At 43.0% G+C, this 15,250-nt stretch overlaps 1 protein-coding gene and 1 pseudogene across 2 annotated transcripts; both read left to right on the top strand.

The window, feature by feature from the left end:
• Positions 1-560: 560 nt before the first annotated feature.
• Positions 561-2,081, top strand: LOC307238001 (7-alpha-hydroxycholest-4-en-3-one 12-alpha-hydroxylase-like; annotated as a pseudogene). The gene has a single exon. The product of its transcript is annotated as a 7-alpha-hydroxycholest-4-en-3-one 12-alpha-hydroxylase-like (transcript).
• A 9,177-nt stretch (positions 2,082-11,258) lies between these two features.
• LOC307237551 (7-alpha-hydroxycholest-4-en-3-one 12-alpha-hydroxylase-like) lies at positions 11,259-12,794 on the top strand (the record flags this gene model as incomplete). Its single annotated transcript, XM_080010286.1, has 1 exon — positions 11,259-12,794. One exon carries the CDS (start codon positions 11,259-11,261, stop codon positions 12,792-12,794), a length of 1,536 nt encoding a protein of 511 aa, XP_079866412.1.
• Positions 12,795-15,250: the final 2,456 nt, after the last annotated feature.

The raw sequence follows: 15,250 nt of genomic DNA on the forward strand, positions 1-15,250 counted from the left end.
CAGGACGGAATGTGATCTGGTTCTTCAATGTTAGAATTAACATTGTAGAGAAAAAGAAAATTTCTCATTACATAAAGTTGGGGGGTTCCTGGGAAAACAGAGGCAATGTTTTAAAAAAAGTCCCCCTCTGGAGGAAGAGGCCTTTGTCCTCATTCAAAATAAATGATCGCAAGCATTTTTTTCTCACATCATGTTGTTGTATATGCTAAATAGCAGTACTGAATTTTTTTTCCCTGATCTGACTGCCTGAGGGGGTTTAACCTCAAGTCTATGCAGGTTTGTGCAGATTTAATACAAGACAATATTCTTTTATAATACTTTGTTAAACTCCCTAAAACCTTTTGACTTTGGTTTACCCTTCATCAATATTATGAATATGTTTTATGAAACTGGAACAGTACTGTTATACCTTTAAACCTGCCTTTAATCTAAAAGCGGATGTAGTGCTGAGGTGCTGCAAACCACTCCCATGTATAAAGGGGCGAATAAATTTGCTTTAGCTGCTGACAATTTAGTGTTGGAACCTCAATGCCCTATGTGACTGCAACAGGAAAAGAGCTATGGCGTTCTTCCTATCCATCCTGCTTGCTGTGCTAGTCTCTCTACTCGGAGGGCTATACCTTTAAGGAGAATTCAGGCAGCAACGTCCAGGAGAACCTCCTCTGGACAAAGGTCCAATCCCCTGGCTTGGACATGTTTTGGAGTTTCGCAGGAACACGGCAAAGTTCTTAGAGAGGATGAAGAAAAAACATGGGGACATATTCACAGTACAGCTTGGAGGGAATTACTTCACCTTCATCGTCGACCCTCATTCTTTTGGTGCAGTTGTTCAGGAAGATTGTGCTAAATTAGACTTCCAAAACTTTGCAAGAAAATTGGCGAAGAGAGTATTTGGTTATAAGGCAGTGAAAAATGAGAAGAAGATTCTTCAGCTTTCACACAACAAGCATCTAAAAGGTGACGGGCTTGTTTTATTGACAGAAGCCATGATGAATAATTTGCAGAAGCTCATGCTACACAGTATTGAAAATACCTGGATCGAGGACAGACTCTTCATGTACTGCTACAATATTGTTTTTAGGGGAGGCTATCTGTCACTGTTTGGCAATGTGCCCCCTGAAACATCTGGGAGCACCGAGAAGGCCAAAGAGATGGACAGACAACAATCAGACCAACTATTTACTGAGTTTCGTAAATATGACCAACTCTTCCCAAAACTGATGTTTGGCGTCCCAACACCCAGGGGGATGATGACGGCGAAGAGGTTAATGAAATTGTTCTGGAATGAACTGTCAGTGGAGAAGCTCAAGACTAAGGACAATGTAAGCGTTTGGGTGACTGACATTTACCAAATGAGGGCAGAGAATGGAGTGAAGGAGTTCATGCAAGACCGAGGCATGTTTGCATTGCTGTGGGTATCCCAGGGCAACACAGGGCCTTCTTCATTTTGGCTTCTCCTTTACCTTTTGAAACATCCTGAAGCCATGACAGCTGTCAAGGACGAGGTCGATCAGGTTGTGAGAGAATCTGGTCAGGAAGTGAGACGTGGTGGCCCTCTCATCAACCTGACCAGGGACATGCTGCAGAAAACACCAATCCTAGACAGTGCTGTGGAGGAGACCCTCCGATTGACTGTTGCCGCGCTTCTTACGAGGGCTGTTCTCCAGGACATGACCCTCAAGATGGCTGACGGCCGTGGGTATGGTCTTCGTGAGGGCGATTTTGTTTCACTCTTCCCATACACTGCTTTTCATATTGACCCAGAAATCCACCCTGATCCACACTCATTCAAATACGATCGCTTTCTCAACCCGGACGGCAGCAGGAAAACTGATTTTTACAAAGGAGGGAAGAAGCTGAAGTATAGTACAATGCCTTGGGGAGCTGGGATCACTATGTGTCCTGGACGCTTCTTTGCCACCAATGAGCTGAAGCAGTTGGTTTTCCTCATGCTATTGTACTTTGACATGGAACTGAGGAATCCTGATGAGGAAATACCTGATATTGATACGACGCGGTGGGGTCTTGGTACTGTGCATCCCATCAGAGATATGTATTTCAGATACAGACTTAGACTTTAAACTTCAAACTGAAAAACATAATATTTAATAAAATTTTAGTTATATTCAGTATAAGTCATGTTTTGATAATGTTCATTTAGATTTTTTTTTAATTATTTAGCTATTAAATACTATTTTTTGAATTACAATATACAATCTAGGGTTTCCAACTTTCGTGAACTCGCTGTGGTTTACTTAAGATGATGAAATACTTCTTAAGTGAATGCAATATGCTACTGTAGATTTTAACGACAATCATTAATGTCTTCCCAGAATTTTGATTGACTGATCGCGGTTCACTTTGTTTCAAGACAGTAGCTTCACCTAGTGTTAAAACTAAGAAGTACAATACAGTTAAGTTCATGTTTCATGTGTGAGCCATATTCCATTATATTATAGAATTATATTATAGAATTTGCTGCGGGCCAAGTGAAAATAGACCACGGGCCACAGTTGGCCGTAGTGTGGGCACCGCTGATCTACATCATGGACCTCATTCTTTTTGGGCAGTTGTCAAGGAAGCTCATGCTAAAATTTGCAAGAAAACGGCTGGTCCACATTATCAGTCAACTATTGTTATAGTAAAAAATAAATGCCATTCATCACTGTATTCTAATAAATGGTATTTTGTTTGTCTTTCCTTTCTGTATCCTAATATTTTAGATTCTTAATTACTTGAACAAACATATATAAAACAGCCAGGACATGATTAAAATGTTCTTGACTTGGAGGCAAAACTATGTTGATTGGGGTTGTCACAGTAAAAAACAACAGATCATGTTACAGTACACCCTTGTGGCAGACACTCTCTACTTACTAAAGCATACAATCTTATTAATACAGTATTGGCCTACTTGCCAGTCTGCCATTATGAAATATCGTGAGTCATCAGTGCGTTTACTTGCAAACTACAGTTCAGATTTTGGTGGCAGTTGTTTAATTTTTCAACAGTCACGTTATCACTGTTTGTAATATCTTGTTCGTAAAAAAGCAGACCAGATAATGATTCAAGGGACACCCTTTTTTGTTTTTCGTCTATCTTACCCATTTCAGACAGGAAGGTCAAAGCCAATTTCATCCCTGTGGTATAATGTGGAACACTAAAGCTGCTTTCATACATGCACTACATACAATGTCCGTATTATCAGGTCTGGACATTGTCCGGACCTGATTATCCAACATTGTCGGGATAGTTAGGTCTGGACATTGTAGGGAGTTGCCCTTTCATACATGTAGCACACAACTGGACATTGTGGGTGACTGATGTGCTTATACTACCTGGAAGTACTCTGCTTGGTTAAGATGAGGGACGGAGCCTGGGTGGAGGCGTGAATGAATCAGGATGTGACCCAATGACGCTGCACAGCCAAGGTGGCCGACGAGGCTACCGACTTATCTTTTTTGGCGTTGATACTCAATGTATTTGGACGTAATATAAACAAAAGAGTGGAAAAGAATAGAACGGAAAGGAGTACGAAGCATCTACTCTCGGTGCACGAGAGTAGATGCTAAATGTTTTAATGCCTTTGCAACAGCTCGGCAAATACGTGATTTTCTTTTTTTTTTTTCTCCTATGTTGCGGTATGATGGCTACATCGTTACTACTATTTCCTACTCGGTTACAGACACATATTAAGGACTCAGTCATCACATCACAGTAGAACTATGTCTTACTCCTCCTTACTCCTCAGTAGAGTAGATCCCACAAACGTAAATAACTGGCGCATGATAGAGATGTCATCAACACGCCCACATGCCAACACATTTGCTGTGAATTCTCCGGACAATTACCTGCTCAATTTGAAATATTGATGGTCATCAGAGTGTTTACTTGGAAAATTATTGTTCAGATTGTGATGGAAAATTTGTTAATTTTTTCAACTGTCATATTAACACTGTTTGTAATATTTAATTTGTAAAAAAAAACAACCCAGCATATAATGATTAAAGTGATACTCCAATTAATTGTAATTTGTTTGTCGTCTATCTTACCCAGATTAAAACAAGAAGGTCAAATCCAATTTCATCCCTGTGTATTAATGTGGAACACTAAAGCTGCTTTCACACATGCACTTTGTACAATGTCTGTATAATCAGGTCTGGACATTGTCCGGGCCTGATTATCCAACATTGTCGGGAAAATGAGGTCCGGACATTGTCCGGAGTTGCCCTTTCACACATGTAACACACAACTGGACATAATCCGTGTCAGACGCATGCCTGGAAATACTCTGTTTGGTTTAGACGAAGGGCAGAGCCTTGGTACAGCGTGCACAAGGTAGGACGTGACGCAATGACACTGGCGTTTTAGAACACCCAAGATGGCGGACAAAGCTACCGACTTGTCTTTTTTGGCCTTGATTCTCCATGTATTTGGACATAATATAAACGAAAGAGTGGAAAGGAATTGAACGGAAAGTAGAAAGGAGGACGACGCAGCTCGGCTCCGTGCACGACGATCTGCACAGGTAAATAACTGGCGCATGATAGAGATGTCCTCAACACCCAACACGCCCACACGCTTGCTGTGAATGCGCCGGACAATTACCTGCTCTGTTCACACATATTGCTTATTCGGACATTATGCAGAGTTGGAAGTGGAGTGCTGGCTCGGTAGCAAGTCTGAGTAATGTCCAGTCCAAAGGATTTGGACATTTGCGTTCACACATACAGCGCCACCGGGTAATGTACGGATAATATCAGGGTTATAGTGCATGTGTTAAATCAGCTTAAAAGGTGTCAACTTTTCCCAGGAGGAACATGTTGTATATGCTAAATAGCAGTACTGAATTTTTACTTCCCCTTCTGACCGCCTGAGGGGGTTTAACCTCAGCTCTATGCAGGTTTGTGCAGACTGAATAGAACACAATATTCTTCTACAATACTTTGTTAGACTCCCTTAAACTTTCTAACTTTGGTGAACCCTTTATGAGTATTATGAATATGTTTTATGTATGTATTATGTATGTTCCACAGAAGAAGGACCTTAGGATCCTCACCGAGACCCGGAATTTCCTCAGCTGCCTATGGTGGGAAAGACGCTGCCTTGCCTTTCCCACCAGAGTGTCTGTATGTCAAGTCTATGTTAAATCCTCTGTGATGTGGACTCCCAGGTACTTGAAGCTGCTCACCCTTTCGACACAGGTCCCATTAATCACCCAGGGCGCATGCGGTAGTAATCCACGCATAAAGTTCACAATCAGCTCCTTAGTTTTGTTGACGTTCAGGTGGAGGCTGTTGCTCTGGCACCAGAGTGACAGGTCAGTCACCTACTCGCGGTAGGCCTTCGCATCACCGTTGGAGATCAGGCCCACGACAACGATGTCGTCAGCAAACTTGATGATGGTGTTGGAGCTGGACCTGGCCACACAGTCATGTGTGTACAGAGAGTACAGAAGGGGATGAGGACGCAGCCCTGGGGGGATCCTGTGTTCAGAGTGAGGGAGCTGGACATGTGCTTCCCTACCCTAACCACCTGGGGCCGGGCTGAGAGGAAGTTCAGGATCCAGGCACACAGCGGAGTATTCAGTCCGAGCTCCTTCAGCTTGACAGCCAGTCTGGTGGGGACTATGGAATTGAAAGCTGAACTATAATCGATGAACAGCAATCTCACATAGGCCCCCTTCCGGCCATCCAGGTGCGTGAGCGTGGTGTTCAGTACCTGGGGAAACCGCGTCATCCGTGGATCTGCTCTGCTGGGAAGCGACCTGCATTGGGTCCAAGGTGGGGGGAGGGAGGCGCAGATATAATCCTTAATCAGCCTCTCGAAACACTTCATGACCACCGAGGTGAGGGCCACTGGACGGTAGTCATTCAGGTAGGCAGGAGAGACGATCGTTGGGACAGGAACGACAGTGTACCTCTTGAAGCAGGACGGGACCACTGGTTCAGCCAGGGAGATGTTGAACATTGTAGTGAACACTTGGGCTAGCTGGTTAGCACACGTCTTCAGTACTCGCCCGAAATATGCAATCTGGGCCCACAGCCTTCCTGGTGTTCACCCGCATCAGAGCCCTCCTGACGTCATGCTCAGACACTGAGAGTGCGCGCTCATCCCCAGCAGTGTAACTCCAATTAGCCGGCGAGCTAGCAGTGCTGTTGCCAGTCTCAAACCGCGCATAAAAGGATTTCAGTTTGTTGGCTAGGGAGGCACCGACACTCGTGACTGGGGAGGGGCTGCTTTTGTAGTTCGTTATATTCTGCAGCCCCTGCGACAAGCGTCTGGTGTCCCGTTGCTCCATCTGTAGCTCCACAGTCTCTCTGTACATCCGTTTAGCATCCTTCACCGCCCTCCGCAGATTGTATGACATCACTTTGTAATTGTCTATATTTCCGGATACAAGACCGTCGTTGTAATCGGCCGTGCGAGCATTCAGCGCGCAGTGGATGGATCTTTCAACCCACGGCTTCTGGTTTAGAAATATCCAAACTTTCACCGTGGGAACGATGCTGTCCGATAACGTAGCCCCGAAGCCGCTACGTCCGTAAACTCGCTGACATCACTTGAACTGGATTGGAACATGTCCCAGTCAATGTCACGCAGAGCGTCCTGAAGCGCAACCTCTGATTGGTCCGTCCACCGCTTCACTTCCCTCTTCACCACCAATTCTTGCACGATCAGAGGCCTGTAAACGGGAAGCAGCGAAATCCTGGCGTGATCTGATTTCCCAAAAGCAGGGAGCGAGACGGTGTTGTATCCGTTCTTGTACGGTGTGTGGCAGTGGTCCAAAGTTCTATCTCCCCCAGTGGCACACGTGATGTGTTGATAGAAATTAGGCAGACCTTTTTTAAGGTTTGCCCTGGTAACGTCCCCAGTCACCACCACAGCCGCTTGGGATGTTTGATTTGAAATCCGCACAACACACCATACAGGTCCGACAGTGCTGTGTTGGTGTCTGCTTGCGATGGAATATAAATGGCTGTGATGATGACCCTGCTGAATTCCCGGGGAGATAAAATGGACGGCATAAGATTGTCAGCTGTTCCAGGTTCAGCGAGCAGGAGCGGGAGAGAGACTTGGTGTTGTAGGGGTTACACCAGTGGTTGTTTACCATGAGGCAGACGCCTCCACCTTTGGATTTCCCCGACTCCCCCGATCTGTTGCCGCGGAACACGGAGTAAGACTCAGCTGGACGAATGGCTTCATCCGTCACCAGCGGGTTCAGCCATGTCTCCGTCAGGCAGAGGACGCAACAGTTTCTCGTATTCCGCTGAAATTTAATCCTCGCTTGTTCTCCAGAGACTGAACGTTGGCAAGAAGGATGCTTGGCAGAGGTGGACGGTTAGGTTGCGTCCTCATTCTGACCGAAATGCCACCTTGTTTACCACGGTGCTTTCTCTGTGGGCCCGCTCGTGGAACAGCGGCTCTATTTTTGCTGTTGTTGTTGAGAGTGTTGGCGCTCAAAATTTCAGTCGGCCACTCTAGTTCCACGGATAAAAAATCCCAAAGTTGTTATTTTAGGGAAGTTTTTATACTCACGAGTGCATCATGGCCATAAGAGATAACTGCTGATGCTTTTTTGGCGGACATTATGATTAAAAAAACGGAAAAAAATACTAAAATGTGCGAAGTCGACCGGAGCGCGGCGCAGGCAACTGAAAGGGGTGGCGCAGCCGACTGCAAGGGGCGGCGCCACTATCGCCAGCCACTATCGCTCAGCCTAAACAAAGACAATCTGCCACAGAACCAATTAACTAGACAAGTAGAAGTACTGAGTGAATGATGGGCAAATGAGCTGCAGGTGAGGAGAAGAGTGGGGAACCTCGGTGGTGTTGTAGCAAAGGGTGGTGGCTGGATCTGAAACAACAGGAGAGTTACTGACAAGGCTAAACTAGACTAACTTAAATGAGTAGACCAAAGAATGCTTAAAGACAAAAAAACAGCCTATATCACAACTTTCCATTATGAGTTTTCTCTGGTCGCAGACCCAACCCTACTATTCCTTACAATGCTCTTTCAAGCTCCACTGGGGTTATCCTTATCTGCATACAAGGTTAAATGAGGATGAAATGTGATCTGGTTTTCAATATTAGAATTGACATTGTAGAGAAAGAACAGCCTCTTTACATAAACTCTTGGGGGGGCTCCTCAAAATCCCAGAGGCAATGTTTAAAACCCACGTAACATACAAAAGACTATTGTCTTCATTCAAATAGTTGAGCATATGCATTTTTCTCTCATATTTCTTAGTCAGGATAGTTATTTCCCTTCACAGCCCTGTATAATGGGCTAAAAGCGAATGGGTATATTTCGAGCTTGCTATGCAAATAAGTTATTGGGCTTGTTAACACATACACTAACCTTTGTTAGTAAATGTTATCAACTTTGATTGTTTGAACTTATTAAGTCATTGAGCTTATTAACACATGAAGGCTGTGTAATATTTTTTTAACTCACCTATAATGGGAACAGCGTTGCACTCAGTGGGAGCAGTGATGCTGCGCTTTGGACTGATGGATGGCTGACAGGTCAGGAGTTATTTTGGTGGTTGAGACGCAAAGGACATCCTAGAGATGGCTATCGGCCATTTTAGTTCTCAATCTGCTTTTCTTCAGAGTTAAGAGACAACATTTTTGCTCTCATATGTACAGTATGTTGAGCTGAACAGACTCATCATTCTGTTTGCGTGGCGTCTCATCAGAGGAAACTTGGCCTTTTCCAAGCTCCGGTAGAAGTCATGTAGGGAGAGAAGCTGATGTTGATTCTTCAGAGAATTATCACACTGCATTTCGATAAGTTATAATTGCAGACTCTCTTCCACTTCTTATGCATCCATCAGGAAGGGAGTCGAGAACAGCTTGATTTCTTTCTCAATGACAGAAAAATCTTGGAAGTGCTGACTGAATTCTATCATGAGAGATGTGATGACAGACACACATTTCCCCTTTTTAGCAGAAAGCTTGGCCTTTGGAAAAGCTAATTTTATTTTGGAAAGCGTGGGGAAGTGTGCAACATAGAAGTTGCGTAGTTGTGTATCAAAGAGACGGAGCTTCACACAGAATGCTTTCTTTTCACATCAGAATGGTAGTGTAGGTCCCGGTATTCAGCATCGACATCAGACAGGAAAGCTTGAAATTCTCTGTGGTATAGCCCTCCTGCTCAATTATGTTGACAGTTTTTACAACAGTGTTCATCACATCGCCAAGCTGGACTGTCTTGGTAAAGTGGGCTTCTTGGTGTATATTACAGTGAATTTTAACAGCCTCACCTGCACTCTCTTGCACCTTGGCGCACACCAAAGAGGCCATTACTTTGTGCTCACCTGTCATTGCTGGGGCCTCATCCTTTCTTACTCCAAACAGCTTGTCCCATTTAAGTCCCATCTTGTCAATTGCATCTGACACAGCTTCAAAAATGTCCTTCACCGTTGTTGCGCCCTTAAGACTCCTAAGATCAAGCAGCTCCTCCGTAATGCAAAAGTTATCCCCAACTCCCCGCCAAAACAGCTATGCAGTGTCATCTGTGCTCTCATCAGATGCACTTGAATAAAAATAAAAGGCACAAGCTTTGTCTGACACTTGATGTTTCAAGTTAGCCGACAAGTCTTGCTAGATTATGGGCCCTCATTCTTTTGGTGCAGTTGTTAAGGAAGCTCATGCTAAAATGGAATTAACTGCTCCCTTCAAGAGGGTGTTACAGCGCACCCTTGTGGAGGACACTCTCTACTTACGAAAGCATATATAGTAATCTTGTAAATACAATATTGGCCTTCATGCCAGTACGCCATTTTGAAATATCGTGAGTCATCAGTGCGTTTAGTTGCAAACTATTTTTCAGATTTTGGTAGCAATTGTTTGATTTTTCAACGTCATGTTGACACTGTTTGTAATATCTAATTCGTAAAAAAAGCAAAGCATATTATGATTCAAGGGATAGCCTTATTTGTTTTTCAACCATCTTTCCCAGATTCAGATGAGAAGGTCACAGCTAATTTCATCCCTGTAGTATAATGTGGAACATTAAAGCTGATTTCATACATGCACTACATACAATGTCCGTATTATCAGGTCTGGACATTGTCCGGACCTGATTATCCAACATTGTCGGGATAGTTAGGTCCGGACATTGTCAGGAGTTGTCCTTTCATACATTTAGCACACAACTAGACATTGTGCGTGTCGGATGTGCTTACACTACCTGTAAATGTTTGTTTTTGATGAGGGGCCGAGCCTGGCTAGAGTGTGCAGGGGGCACGATGTCACCCAATGACGCTGCTGTGTGTTAGCACACCCAGGATGGCAGACGAGACTACCAACAAATCTTTTTGGCGTTGATACTGTGGAAGAAATTCTTCTGCAATGATGAGGTTAATCTGCCTGCTACAAGAAAACAAAAACTGAGAATATTCAAGGTTATTTATTCTGCAGAACAAACAGAAAGATTCAGTCCTGCTCCAAAGCGGTGTTCTGATCATTCTAACCTTATTTCCGATCAAGAGGGCCTTATACAACAACAGAGGGTGTGGCTTGGGTCAGAAGTCATTTACAAGTCTGTGTCCCTCAACTGTCTCCCTGGATACCAACCTCAATCAGTAAATTCACAGGAACTTGTAAATGACCTTGCAGACGCAGATAACAATCCTTTACAATGCACCTCCAGGCTCCCCTGTTGTTATTCCTCATCTCCATACAAGGTAAACAGGACGAAATGTGATCTGGTTTTTCCATGTTAGAATTGACATTGTAGAGAAAAAGAACATTTCTCATTAAATAAAGTTGGGGGGTTCCTGGGAAAACAGAGACAATGTTTTAAAAAAAAGTCCCCCTCTGGAGGTAGAGGCCTTTGTCCTCATTCAAAATAAATGATTATAAGCATTTTTCTCTCACATCATGTTGTTGTATATGCTAAATAGTAATACTGAGTTTTTTTTCCTGATCTGACTGCCTGAGGGGGTTTAACCTCAAGTCTATGCAGGTTTTTGCAGATTTAATAGAAGAAAATATTCTTTTATAATACTTTGTTAAACTCCCTAAAACCTTTTGACTTTGGTGAACCCTTCATCAATATTATGAATATGTTTTATGAAACTGGAACAGTACTGTTATACCTTTAAACCTGCCTTTAATCTAAAATCAGATGTAGTGCTGAGGTGCTGCAAACCACTTCAACGTATAAAGGGGCGGATCAATTTGCTTTAGCTGCTGACTATTTAGTGTTGGAACCTCAATGCCCAATGTGACTGCACCAGAAGAAGAGCTATGGCTTTCCTCCTGTCCATCCTACTTGCTGTGCTAGTCTCTCTACTTGGAGGGCTATACTTTTTAGGAGCATTCAGGCAACAACGTCCAGGAGAACCTCCACTGGACAAAGGTCCAATCCCCTGGCTTGGACATGTTTTGGAGTTTCGCAGGAACACGGCAAAGTTCTTAGAGAGGATGAAGAAAAAACATGGGAACATATTCACCGTACAGCTTGGAGGGAATTACTTCACCTTCATCGTCGACCCTCATTCTTTTGGTGCAGTTGTTCAGGAAGATTGTGCTAAATTAGACTTCCAAAACTTTGCAAGAAAATTGGCGATGAGAGTATTTGGTTATAAGGCAGTGAAAAATGAGAAGAAGATTCTTCAGGTTTCACACAACAAGCATCTAAAAGGTGACGGGCTTGTTTTATTGACAGAAGCCATGATGAATAATTTGCAGAAGCTCATGCTACACAGTATTGGAACAGGAGAAGAACAAAATACCTGGATCGAGGACAGACTCTTCATGTATTGCTACAATATTGTTTTTAGGGGAGGCTATCTGTCGCTGTTTGGCAATTTGCCTCCTGAAACGTCTGGGAGCACCGAGAAGGCCAAAGAGATGGATAGACAACAATCAGACAAACTATTTACTGAGTTTCGTAAATATGACCAACTCTTCCCAAAACTGATGTTTGGCGTCCCAACACCCAGGGGGATGATGATGGCAAAGAGGTTAATGAAATTGTTCTGGAATGAACTGTCAGTGCAGAAGCTCAAAAATAAGGACAATGTAAGCGGTTGGGTGACTGACATGTACCAAATGAGGGCAGAGAATGGAGTGAAGGAGTTCATGCAAGACCGAGGCATGTTTGTATTGCTGTGGGTTTCCCAGGGCAACACAGGGCCTTCTTCATTTTGGCTTCTCCTTTACCTCTTGAAACATCCTGAAGCCATGACAGCTGTCAAGGGCGAGGTCGATAAGGTTGTGAGAGAATCTGGTCAGGAAGTGAGGCGTGGTGGCCCTCTCATCAACCTGACCAGGGACATGCTGCAGAAAACACCAATCCTAGACAGTGCCTTGGAGGAGACCCTTCGATTGACTGTTGCTGCGCTTCTTACGAGGGCTGTTCTCCAGGACATGACCCTCAAAATGGCTGACGGCCGTGGGTATGGTCTTCGTGAGGGCGACTTTGTTTCACTCTTCCCATACACTGCTTTTCATATTGACCCAGAAATCCACCCTGATCCACACTCATTCAAATATGATCGCTTTCTCAACCCGGATGGCAGCAGGAAAACTGCTTTTTACAAAGGAGGGAAGAAGCTGAAGTATAGCACAATGCCTTGGGGAGCTGGGATCAGTATGTGTCCTGGACGTTTCTTTGCCACCAATGAGCTGAAGCAATTTGTTTTCCTCATGCTATTGTACTTTGAGATGGAACTGAGGAATCCTGATGAGGAAATACCTGATATTGATACCACACGGTGGGGTCTTGGTGCTATGCATCCCATCAGAGATATGTATTTCAGATACAGACTTAGACTTTAAACTTCAAACTGAAAAACACAATATTTAATCAAATTTTTGTTATATTCAATATAAGTCATGTTTTGATAATGTCTATTTAGATATTTTTTCATTATTTAGCTATTAAATACTATTTTTTGAATTACAATATATAATCTAGGGTTTCCAACTTTTGTGAACTCGCTGTGGTTTACTAAAGATGATGAAATACTTCTTAAGTGAATGCAATATGCTACTGTAGATTTTAACGACAATCATTAAAGTCTCCCCAGAATTTTGATTGACTGATCGCGGTTCACTTTTTTTCAAGACAGTAGCTTCACCTCGTGTTAAAACTAAGAAGTACAATACAGTCAAGTTCATATTTCATGTGTGAGCCATATTTAATTATATTAAAGAATTATATTATAGAATTTGCTGCGGGCCAAGTAAAAATGGACCACGGGCCACTATTGGCCCGCGAGCCGTAGTGTGGGCACCGCTGACCTACATCATGGACCTCATTCTTTTTGTGCAGTTGTCAAAGAAGCTCGTGCTAAAATTGGACTTCCAAAAATTAGAGAGAAAACTGCTGGTCCACATAATCAGTCAACTATTGTTATAGTAATAAATAAAAAGCATTCATCACTGTATTCTAATAAATGGTGTTTTGTTTGTTTTTCCTTTCTGTTTCCTAATATTTAAGATTCTTAATAACTTGACCAACCATATATAAAACAGCCAGGACATGATTTAAATGTTCTTGACTTGGAGACAAAACTATGTTGATTGGGGTTGTCACAGTAAAAAATAACAGATCATGTTACAGTACACCCTTGTGGCAGACACTCTCTACTTACTAAAGCATACAATCTTATTAATACAATAATGGCCTACTTGCCAGTCTGCCATTTTGAAATATCGTTAGTCATCAGTGCGTTTACTTGCAAACTACTGTTCAGATTTTGGCGGCAGTTGTTTAATTTTTCAACTGTCACGTTATCACTGTTTGTAATATCTTGTTCGTAAAAAAGCAGACCAGATAATGATTCAAGGGACACCTTTTTTTTGTTTTTCGTCTATCTTACCTATTTCAGACAGGAAGGTCAAAGCCAATTTCATCCCTGTGGTATAATGTGGAACACTAAAGCTGCATTCACACATGCAAACTGTACAATGTCCGTATTATCAGGTCTGGACATTGTCTGGACCTGATATCCGACATTGTCCGGTAAATCAGGTCTGGACATTGTAGGGAGTTGCCCTTTCATACATGTAGCACACAACTGGACATTGTGGGTGACTGATGTGCTTATACTACCTGGAAGTACTCTGTTTGGTTAAGACGAGGGGCGGAGCCTGGGTGGAGGCTTGCATGAATCAGGATGTGACCGAATGACGCTGCACACCCAAGGTGGCCGACGAGGCTACCGACTTATCTTTTTTGGCGTTGATACTCGATGTATTTGGACGTAATATAAACAAAAGAGTGGAAAGGAATAGAACGGAAAGGAGTACGAAGCATCTACTCTCCGTGCACAAAGATCTCACAAAGGTAAATAACTGGCGCATGATAGAGATGTCATCAACACGCCCACATGCCAACACATTTGCTGTGAATTCTCCGGACAATTACCTGCTCTGTTCAGATATTGGTAAAGGGCGGGTAAATACTTCTCAAAAGAGCAACCTCAGATTGTTTCTGTTGGAGAAGTTCTCCTGCGTAAGGTTAATCTGCCCATGACAAGGAAACAAAACTGAGAGTATTACAGATATTTATTCTGCAGAATTAAGAGAAAGATTCAGTGCTGCTCCAAGGCAGTGTTCTGATCAGTCTGCCCCAACCACTGACCAAGACAGTTTTATACCAAAAATAGGTTGTGTGCCAGTGGTCAGATGTCATTTACAAGACTGTGCCCCTCAACTGTCTCCCCGGTGTTACCCCCAAACAGTGATTTCACAGGTACTATCAAACTCTGGTCGCAGACCCAACCCTACTATCCCTTACAATGCTCTTTCAAGCTCCCCTGGGGTTATCCTTATCTGCATACAAGGTTTAATGAGGATGAAATGTGATCTGGTTTTTCAATATTAGGACTGACATTGTAGAGAAAGAACAGCCTCTTTACATAAACTCTTGGGGGGGCTCCTTAAAATCCCAGAGGCAATGTTTAAAACCCACGTAACATACAAAAGACTATTGTCTTCATTCAAATAGTTGATCATATGCATTTTTCTCTCACATTTCTTAGTCAAGATAGTTATTCCCCTTCACAGCCCTGTATAACGGGGGAAAAGGGAATGGGTATATTTCAAGCTTGTTATGCAAATAAGTTATTGGGCTTGTTAACACATCAACTAACCTTTGTTAGTAAATGTTATCAACTTTGATTGTTTGAATTTATTAAGTTATTGGGGTTATTAAAACATGGATGCTGTGTAATATATTTTTAACTCACCCATAATGGGAACAGTGTTGCACTCAGTAGGAGCAGTGA

The sequence above is a fragment of the Zeus faber genome (genome assembly GCF_960531495.2).
Source record: "Zeus faber genome assembly, chromosome: 12".
Classification (NCBI taxonomy): domain Eukaryota; kingdom Metazoa; phylum Chordata; class Actinopteri; order Zeiformes; family Zeidae; genus Zeus; species Zeus faber.